The sequence below is a fragment of the Centruroides sculpturatus genome, unplaced genomic scaffold (genome assembly GCF_000671375.1).
Source record: "Centruroides sculpturatus isolate CEXI.00-Female unplaced genomic scaffold, Cexi_2.0 scaffold2138, whole genome shotgun sequence".
Taxonomy (NCBI): domain Eukaryota; kingdom Metazoa; phylum Arthropoda; class Arachnida; order Scorpiones; family Buthidae; genus Centruroides; species Centruroides sculpturatus.
Genome location: NW_019386425.1, coordinates 34,596 through 45,173, shown reverse-complemented (window position 1 = coordinate 45,173; position 10,578 = coordinate 34,596). Strand labels below are relative to the sequence as shown.

Below are 10,578 nucleotides of genomic sequence, written 5' to 3'. Positions count from 1 at the left end.
CAAATTTTAATATCAACTCAAAATAATTTAAAAAGACAAATTACAATAAAATGGTTTATTATCCAACTATCAGAAATTTCACAACATGCCAAGGAAGAGAGGAAGGAGCAATTAAATAATCAAAATTATAAAGGATTAAAAAATATATATAAAAATGGGGAATATTGCACTTCTGGCAATCTCTGTGAGTATGTGGGCTAAATTTAAAGGATCTGTGCTTCTCACATGTACAACTGTATGTGGCCAGCTCACGCATTGGAAAACCTTCTGATTTATTCGTGTACGCACCAGACAAAAACAAAAAATATCGTGTATCCACAAGCACTCCAATAAATAAATAGAATTGAAACGACACTTTGAAATGTTTTCCCGATGAAAATGAATAATAATAAGTTTCAATAAAAATGATAAAATGTAAATTGAATTTTATCATAACGAGTTTGCTTGAATTTCCTTTCTTCTGAGATCGCAGCAATGCGCAACGGGTAAGCTAGTTTGCAATAAATTCTGCTAATATCAGGAAGCCAACTTTTTATTAAATGAAAGAAATGTTTTTGGTCCAAATCTGACCATCCTCAACTTAAAATTTTTAGAATTAACAACTGAATTCTAAAATTTAACCAAGTAACATTATATTTTTATATAGATATACATTTATTTCTATTTATATGAAAATTTTATTTACCAAATGGATTTTACCAAAAACATTTGAGAATTAAAATTGTAACACATGTTAAAAGTCTGAGTAATAGTACTGTGGTTTTGTTACAAGTGCAGTTTTCAGAGAAGTACTCAAATTTTAATTAACACTTCAATTTCAGGACTTTTTTAAGAGTCAAAATTGCTTTTTCAACCACATTTGAAATCATACTACCAGTAATTGAATAAATTATGCTTTATTGTCCAATGAAGATGTGGAATTTTCATCCATCTGGACTTACTTATAAATACCATGCATTATGCCATGAATCTGGTTGTCAAAGAAATTCATATTCTGTCAATGTATAGCTAGCAATATAAAGTCAAAATTTAATTAAATGTTTTTATTGAAATTACTTAGTGTTTATAATCACCTTCCCTACTTTCTATACAAAGCTTATAACACAAAGTAACACCTATATGCTCTTTTGAATTAATGCTGCATTCATCATTTGGATTATTCAAAATTAAGCCAGAAGTAGACTTAAAATATGCAACAACAAAAAAAAATGAGCAGCTGCTAGCAACTGTATTTTTCAGTTCTTCTGAATCTAAATTGACAACATACTGCAAGCAGTGTATAGTACAATTTTTTTTAAAACTCATCTCTACCCTCAGAATTATCTTTTACCTTTTGTTAATAATTAATAATATAAAAATTATTTTTTAATAAAATCTCTCAATAGATTGTGCCACACATAATCTTAACCTTGTAAAATTAGTGCTGGGAAAGTTGTGCAAGAACATTCTGCTTTATCATTTACTTACAATTATGTTTTTTTTCTTTTTTGTTAAACTATAGTCATAAATATTTTTGTGTGTATTAGATTTGGTGGTGACTGCATTGTAGTGAATGATTGAATATATTTTTTATTTTATTAGTACAGTATAAATATCTATTTGTACAGGCAAGAGAACAATAGAAACAACATATTAAACATGACAAATTGGCAGTGAACCATACAGCTAAAAAGAAAAATACTGTTACATTACCTGTAGCAGAAAATTTTGTAATTTGTTAAATCAAACCAAAATTCACTGCTTGAATGATTGCATATTATAAACCACTTTATAATGAATCCTGAATTAAATGAAGTTAGACTAAGTGAGATATTTATATATTGTTTTGCAAGAAATCTTTATATGATATAAAAAAGCTTTTTATATTCAGCACAAAAAAATTATATAATTCACTTTGTTTAGTTTTTATAATGATCATAAAATTTAAATTTACTGTTAGTATTACTGAAAAAAATTCTTTTTTATTTTTCTTTATTTTATTACTTCCAAAATTAATGGTTTTTTTGTTAATAAGTGCAGATATATTTTTAAATTAAAATTATTATTATTTATACCCTGTTCATGACAAATTTTTATTTGTAATTTTTATAGACATTAATGAATTGAATTTACCGAAAACTTGCCAGATAGAATTTCCTGACCCTGATGACCTTCTTAATTTCAAATTAATCATCTGTCCAGATGAAGTAAGTGTGTATTTATTTATTTATTTAAATAGAAAATAACTTGTAAAATTTAAAATTTTGTGGGAGGGTTTTATTTGAAATACAAGTTATAATATTGTGTTGTTTGGAAATGTAGTGATTTTTTATAGCCTACAGAGACACTGAGTGAAGCAAAAATTATTATAATTATATGATTCAATGAAAATTGTGAAAAATGACATTGTCTGTTTAAAAAAAAAAAACTGTTAAGATTATTTAAATACAAAGACAATTACTTGAAAGCATATAAATGTATCATTGCTTTGAGTTTTAGAAAGGATATAATACCATACAAGCAGTAAAAAAATTGTAATGTGTATGAGAAAGATGCTCTTGAGCTTTGAACAGGTCAAATATGGTTTAAAAAGTTCCATTCAGCAAATTTTGAATTAAAGGATATAAAACATGGGCACTCAAAAGCTGTTGAAATTTATTTCAAGAAGAAAATTAAAAATTACAAATGACACATAATATATGTAACCAAATATCAAAAATAAAATGAAAAAAGCATTGAAAACATACAAGTGTAACAGAAGAGTGACAGACAAATTGGGCACACAACAGATTGCACTTGCACTTCAAGTACATTTTTCGCTATCCATGCAGTTCAAATTTTGAACCATTGAACTCCAAAGTGAATTTTTCTCGAATTTAGCATTCAAACTCTGAAGCATTTAAAGTATGAGCTTACCACTATATTTGGAGTTTATATACTTAAAATGGTAATTTACAAGAATACAGTAGACCCCCCTATAACGCGGGTTCCTATAACGGAGATTCCTATAACGTGGCGAAAAAATTGCGACAGTATTTGTATAAAGACGCTAAAAGGGACTCCTAAAACATCGTCGCCGACTCGTGTTGCAACAGGATTGGTCGAATCTGGACCAATAGTAGACGAGCAGCCGAACTACTTACACGCTACAGAGAGTTTAGGCGAATAAGTTGAGTTTACTATCATCTGTACAGTATGTAAAATAGGTACCATAAGTCTAATACAGTACTGTAATTTTATACATTTCTTATTCGACAGCCATAAAAATTACTTATATTAATGATGTCTCCAAAGGTCAACAAATTTATCGCAGAAAAATAACATCAGAAATCGCGGGCGCCATTTGGTGCGCTGCTCCATGCCGAAAACAAGCTTAAGCAATTGCAATGTTGAACGGTGTACACTTGGTAAGTAATCCTACAATTTTTTGTTTATAGCATAGTTTATACAGATTATTCCCAAAAAAATTATGTGTTTTGGAAATGTTTAGTCGAATTAGTCTAGAATCAATTAATTTTATGGAAGAAAACCTTTCAAACAGCCGTAGTCCGTAAACTTCACACGTGTCGGGCTGCGATTGGCTCATGTATTTAAGGATTCCTACAACGTGAAATTCTTATAAAGTGAAATGTAGCTACCACGTTATAGGGGGTCTACTGTATTTGAAAATCTGGATGGACTTTGACCTCAATTAGTCAGGTTTTTGATGCTTCACTATATTTCTAATTTACATTTTACACCTCTGTATGCAACTGTCATATAACCATATTTTAATACAGATTTTATGGTATGTATCCATAATTGTAATATTTTATTGTAAACTAAGTGTTTTTTATTATAAACATATAGTACTTTTAAATGAACTATAAATAAATAATACCAATTTTATGAATTAATAAAAAAAGTTTTTTGTGATTATAACTTTAATGTAATTCAGTATGCAACTTACAGATTTTTAATGTATGTTATTTAGATTCTAATANAATTGTAAATGCAGTGCACTGCATACGTGGGTTATCCCGATGTATTGACAGGTTATTGGTTTTGTATTTGTTACGTTGTTACCATGTGTTTGTAAGCTGATGAGGGGTCCTTGTACCCGAAATGCACACTTACCTAAATTTGATAAGTGATTATTAAAGATCACCCTTTTTTTATAAAAGTTCTGGTCCTTCTTTCAGTCGGCCTTGGTGTGATAAGCTCTGCAAAAAATGTTATACCCTATTTGTTGGGTTATCTAATTCTGTCTAATTTTCAGTCGCGGGCAAAAAGCGTTGTTTATTATTTTTTTTTTTTGCTAATTATGTATTTGCTTGAACTTTGTTAAAACCTGAACTGTATCCCGAACAACAACCGAAGTTGTAGNTAAGTGTTTTTTATTATAAACATATAGTACTTTTAAATGAACTATAAATAAATAATACCAATTTAATGAATTAATAAAAAAAGTTTTTTGTGATTATAACTTTAATGTAATTCAGTATGCAACTTACAGATTTTTAATGTATGTTATTTAGATTCTAATAAGCTGATTGGCTGAATTATATGGAATAAGATAATCGTTATTTATTGAAAATTATTAAGTATACTTACTTATTATTTTCAGGGATTTTATAGAAATGGAAGGTTTATATTCAGCTTTAGGGTAAGTCCTAATTATCCACATGAACCTCCAAAAGTGAAGTGTGAGACAACAGTTTATCATCCAAATATTGATCTTGAAGGAAATGTCTGTCTAAATATCTTGAGGTATTTCAAATTTTTAAAATTTTATTTTAAATAGTGAGAAAATTAAACAATTAAGATGGCATCAGTATTTAAAGAAAGTCTTTAGTCAATGTTATATCACTAATTGGTGATTATCTGTATTGGTATCAGCTGGATGAATTTTAATACTTACATTGACCAATAATAATATATAATCAACAAATATTAAATAAATATGAAAATGTAATTAATTTCAAGTAAATAAATTTATTAAAAGTTTTTATGAATTAAAATATGCATATAAAGCAATGAAGTGTATCAGTTATTGATTTTATGAAAATATTTGAAGACTTAAATCTTTGTTTTCTTTATTAATATATTGGAAGCTTATCAATTATTTATGAATAATAAACAATATGGTCATTTAAATTTAGTTTTATTGCTAACAACCAAATATGTAATTTTCATCATAATCAATCTTTGTTGATATTGTTGTGTGTTTTATTTAATTTAAAACTAATTAATCTAGAATTCATTTACCATTTACATATATTAACTGTTATATAATTTTTGAAATTTAATTACATATTAAAAGAAGATAATGTAGACTTGAAAAAATAATTAATAAATATTTAGTTTAATAAGAATGATACAAAAGTTAAACAGTTAGGCAATATATGTAGAAAAGTGATATTGAAGCAGAATACAGGTAACCCCCGTATAACACGGCACTTCTATAGCACGGATTTACTCTGACACAGTTTGAGAATTGGGTAAAACCGTCGTACAACATGAAATGTAATAAATTTTTACATACTTAAGTAATAATAGTTCACGAAAATTATTATTTTCGTGAACTATTAGTACTTAAGTATGTAAATTTTCTCTTCTCGCCTTCTGTCGATACAGATGGTCGTTCTCGAAACTTGTTTCAATGTTGCCAGATCACGACGCTTCTGCTTCTGATGTTGCCGAATGTTTTTCCCTTATTCCATACTTGCTTTATTCTTCATAAGTGCTTAGCACCATATAAGGAAATTTATAAAGACCTTTTAACTAGAAGCAAGCAATCTAAAATTACATACATTTTGCAAAAGGTAAAGCATGGATCTGAAGATAATGCAGAAAAATGCTCAGAGGATAAGGATAACTTGCCAAAAAGAAAACGCTCTCGGTTAATTAATAGTGTTTTTAGTGATGACGAAGAAAATATTGTTTAATTTATATTAATATGTATCACTTTAAAAAATTTTAATGAAGATATTTATCTTAATTATGAAAATATACTAGCATGTTTTTTAACTTTTGGAACCTAACCCTCCTTTTTGTATTAGTTCTTTGTTTCGTATAACACGGATTCGCATAACACGGCAATTTTTTGGAACGTAACTACCGTGTTATACGGGGGTTACCTGTATTTAAAAATTGATGTTTTAAATTATTTTTTATTATTTTATTTAAAATTATAGGAAAATCGGTGTGTTTTTCAAGCCTTTTTGGTCAGTTGTTCCACTTGACTGATTTTACTGACTGCCTGACTAGTTAATCTTGCAAATTGACATATCAAAATAATAATTCTTTTAAATTGTAAAGGTAATGTTCCCATCTAAAAAAAAAAACATACTGCAGAAATATTTTCCATTTCTGTAGCCTAAAGACCCAAAAAATCAAATTAAAAATGTTTTCAACTTCTACTGGTGTGAACAGAAATAGTAAGTTAATTAATACTCAATAGAAAATAACTGCTATGATGTCTGTAAATCAATATGGCAGATATCACAAAACTAAGAGTTGATTGCTTACAAGGAAATGCAAATGTACTACTATATTAGAAAGCTTTTTGATATCCATTCATATTTAACTTTAACCCGTTCTTGACAGCCGGCGTATAAATACGCCGTTGCGTACACCGCAATTATTAATGTTAATGTTTAATTAAACATAAAAAATACTTAAAAATGAAAGAAATGCGTTAATTTTCAAGAAAAAGCTTCAAACTTTATTTTCCATTGTCTCGCCTTTCTGTGAAATTTGACACTGATGAGTCATTGTTTACACAGCTGGGTGACCTTGAACACAGCTGGAGTTGGATTTCTTGGGACATTCTCATAGAAGTCTCGGGAGGCGATGGGTTTATAGTAGGGTGAATACTAGCTGGCCGTATATTTTTAAATNTTTTGTGTGTATTAGATTTGGTGGTGACTGCATTGTAGTGAATGATTGAATATATTTTTTATTTTATTAGTACAGTATAAATATCTATTTGTACAGGCAAGAGAACAATAGAAACAACATATTAAACATGACAAATTGGCAGTGAACCATACAGCTAAAAAGAAAAATACTGTTACATTACCTGTAGCAGAAAATTTTGTAATTTGTTAAATCAAACCAAAATTCACTGCTTGAATGATTGCATATTATAAACCACTTTATAATGAATCCTGAATTAAATGAAGTTAGACTAAGTGAGATATTTATATATTGTTTTGCAAAAAATCTTTATATGATATAAAAAAGCTTTTTATATTCAGCACAAAAAAATTATATAATTCACTTTGTTTAGTTTTTATAATGATCATAAAATTTAAATTTACTGTTAGTATTACTGAAAAAAATTCTTTTTTATTTTTCTTTATTTTATTACTTCCAAAATTAATGGTTTTTTTGTTAATAAGTGCAGATATATTTTTAAATTAAAATTATTATTATTTATACCCTGTTCATGACAAATTTTTATTTGTAATTTTTATAGACATTAATGAATTGAATTTACCGAAAACTTGCCAGATAGAATTTCCTGACCCTGATGACCTTCTTAATTTCAAATTAATCATCTGTCCAGATGAAGTAAGTGTGTATTTATTTATTTATTTAAATAGAAAATAACTTGTAAAATTTAAAATTTTGTGGGAGGGTTTTATTTGAAATACAAGTTATAATATTGTGTTGTTTGGAAATGTAGTGATTTTTTATAGCCTACAGAGACACTGAGTGAAGCAAAAATTATTATAATTATATGATTCAATGAAAATTGTGAAAAATGACATTGTCTGTTTAAAAAAAAAAAACTGTTAAGATTATTTAAATACAAAGACAATTACTTGAAAGCATATAAATGTATCATTGCTTTGAGTTTTAGAAAGGATATAATACCATACAAGCAGTAAAAAAATTGTAATGTGTATGAGAAAGATGCTCTTGAGCTTTGAACAGGTCAAATATGGTTTAAAAAGTTCCATTCAGCAAATTTTGAATTAAAGGATATAAAACATGGGCACTCAAAAGCTGTTGAAATTTATTTCAAGAAGAAAATTAAAAATTACAAATGACACATAATATATGTAACCAAATATCAAAAATAAAATGAAAAAAGCATTGAAAACATACAAGTGTAACAGAAGAGTGACAGACAAATTGGGCACACAACAGATTGCACTTGCACTTCAAGTACATTTTTCGCTATCCATGCAGTTCAAATTTTGAACCATTGAACTCCAAAGTGAATTTTTCTCGAATTTAGCATTCAAACTCTGAAGCATTTAAAGTATGAGCTTACCACTATATTTGGAGTTTATATACTTAAAATGGTAATTTACAAGAATACAGTAGACCCCCCTATAACGCGGGTTCCTATAACGGAGATTCCTATAACGTGGCGAAAAAATTGCGACAGTATTTGTATAAAGACGCTAAAAGGGACTCCTAAAACATCGTCGCCGACTCGTGTTGCAACAGGATTGGTCGAATCTGGACCAATAGTAGACGAGCAGCCGAACTACTTACACGCTACAGAGAGTTTAGGCGAATAAGTTGAGTTTACTATCATCTGTACAGTATGTAAATTAGGTACCATAAGTCTAATACAGTACTGTAATTTTATACATTTCTTATTCGACAGCCATAAAAATTACTTATATTAATGATGTCTCCAAAGGTCAACAAATTTTTCGCAGAAAAATAACATCAGAAATCGTGGGCGCCATTTGGTGCGCTGCTCCATGCCGAAAACAAGCTTAAGCAATTGCAATGTTGAACGGTGTACACTTGGTAAGTAATCCTACAATTTTTTGTTTATAGCATAGTTTATACAGATTATTCCCAAAAAAATTATGTGTTTTGGAAATGTTTAGTCGAATTAGTCTAGAATCAATTAATTTTATGGAAGAAAACCTTTCAAACAGCCGTAGTCCGTAAACTTCACACGTGTCGGGCTGCGATTGGCTCATGTATTTAAGGATTCCTACAACGTGAAATTCTTATAAAGTGAAATGTAGCTACCACGTTATAGGGGGTCTACTGTATTTGAAAATCTGGATGGACTTTGACCTCAATTAGTCAGGTTTTTGATGCTTCACTATATTTCTAATTTACATTTTACACCTCTGTATGCAACTGTCATATAACCATATTTTAATACAGATTTTATGGTATGTATCCATAATTGTAATATTTTATTGTAAACTAAGTGTTTTTTATTATAAACATATAGTACTTTTAAATGAACTATAAATAAATAATACCAATTTAATGAATTAATAAAAAAAGTTTTTTGTGATTATAACTTTAATGTAATTCAGTATGCAACTTACAGATTTTTAATGTATGTTATTTAGATTCTAATAAGCTGATTGGCTGAATTATATGGAATAAGATAATCGTTATTTATTGAAAATTATTAAGTATACTTACTTATTATTTTCAGGGATTTTATAGAAATGGAAGGTTTATATTCAGCTTTAGGGTAAGTCCTAATTATCCACATGAACCTCCAAAAGTGAAGTGTGAGACAACAGTTTATCATCCAAATATTGATCTTGAAGGAAATGTCTGTCTAAATATCTTGAGGTATTTCAAATTTTTAAAATTTTATTTTAAATAGTGAGAAAATTAAACAATTAAGATGGCATCAGTATTTAAAGAAAGTCTTTAGTCAATGTTATATCACTAATTGGTGATTATCTGTATTGGTATCAGCTGGATGAATTTTAATACTTACATTGACCAATAATAATATATAATCAACAAATATTAAATAAATATGAAAATGTAATTAATTTCAAGTAAATAAATTTATTAAAAGTTTTTATGAATTAAAATATGCATATAAAGCAATGAAGTGTATCAGTTATTGATTTTATGAAAATATTTGAAGACTTAAATCTTTGTTTTCTTTATTAATATATTGGAAGCTTATCAATTATTTATGAATAATAAACAATATGGTCATTTAAATTTAGTTTTATTGCTAACAACCAAATATGTAATTTTCATCATAATCAATCTTTGTTGATATTGTTGTGTGTTTTATTTAATTTAAAACTAATTAATCTAGAATTCATTTACCATTTACATATATTAACTGTTATATAATTTTTGAAATTTAATTACATATTAAAAGAAGATAATGTAGACTTGAAAAAATAATTAATAAATATTTAGTTTAATAAGAATGATACAAAAGTTAAACAGTTAGGCAATATATGTAGAAAAGTGATATTGAAGCAGAATACAGGTAACCCCCGTATAACACGGCACTTCTATAGCACGGATTTACTCTGACACAGTTTGAGAATTGGGTAAAACCGTCGTACAACATGAAATGTAATAAATTTTTACATACTTAAGTAATAATAGTTCACGAAAATTATTATTTTCGTGAACTATTAGTACTTAAGTATGTAAATTTTCTCTTCTCGCCTTCTGTCGATACAGATGGTCGTTCTCGAAACTTGTTTCAATGTTGCCAGATCACGACGCTTCTGCTTCTGATGTTGCCGAATGTTTTTCCCTTATTCCATACTTGCTTTATTCTTCATAAGTGCTTAGCACCATATAAGGAAATTTATAAAGACCTTTTAACTAGAAGCAAGCAATCTAAAATTACATACA

The 10,578-nt window shown here is 27.8% G+C and overlaps 1 protein-coding gene across 1 annotated transcript in view; it reads left to right on the top strand.

Annotated features, from left to right (window-relative positions):
* LOC111614924 (NEDD8-conjugating enzyme Ubc12-like) overlaps positions 1-10,578 on the top strand; it is a 27,326-nt gene that overhangs the window by 10,776 nt on the left and 5,972 nt on the right. The window contains exons 2-3 of the mRNA XM_023356296.1: positions 2,092-2,186; positions 4,586-4,728. Coding sequence (XP_023212064.1) covers positions 2,092-2,186; positions 4,586-4,728 — 238 coding nt within the window. The remainder of the gene's footprint in view (positions 1-2,091; positions 2,187-4,585; positions 4,729-10,578) is intronic.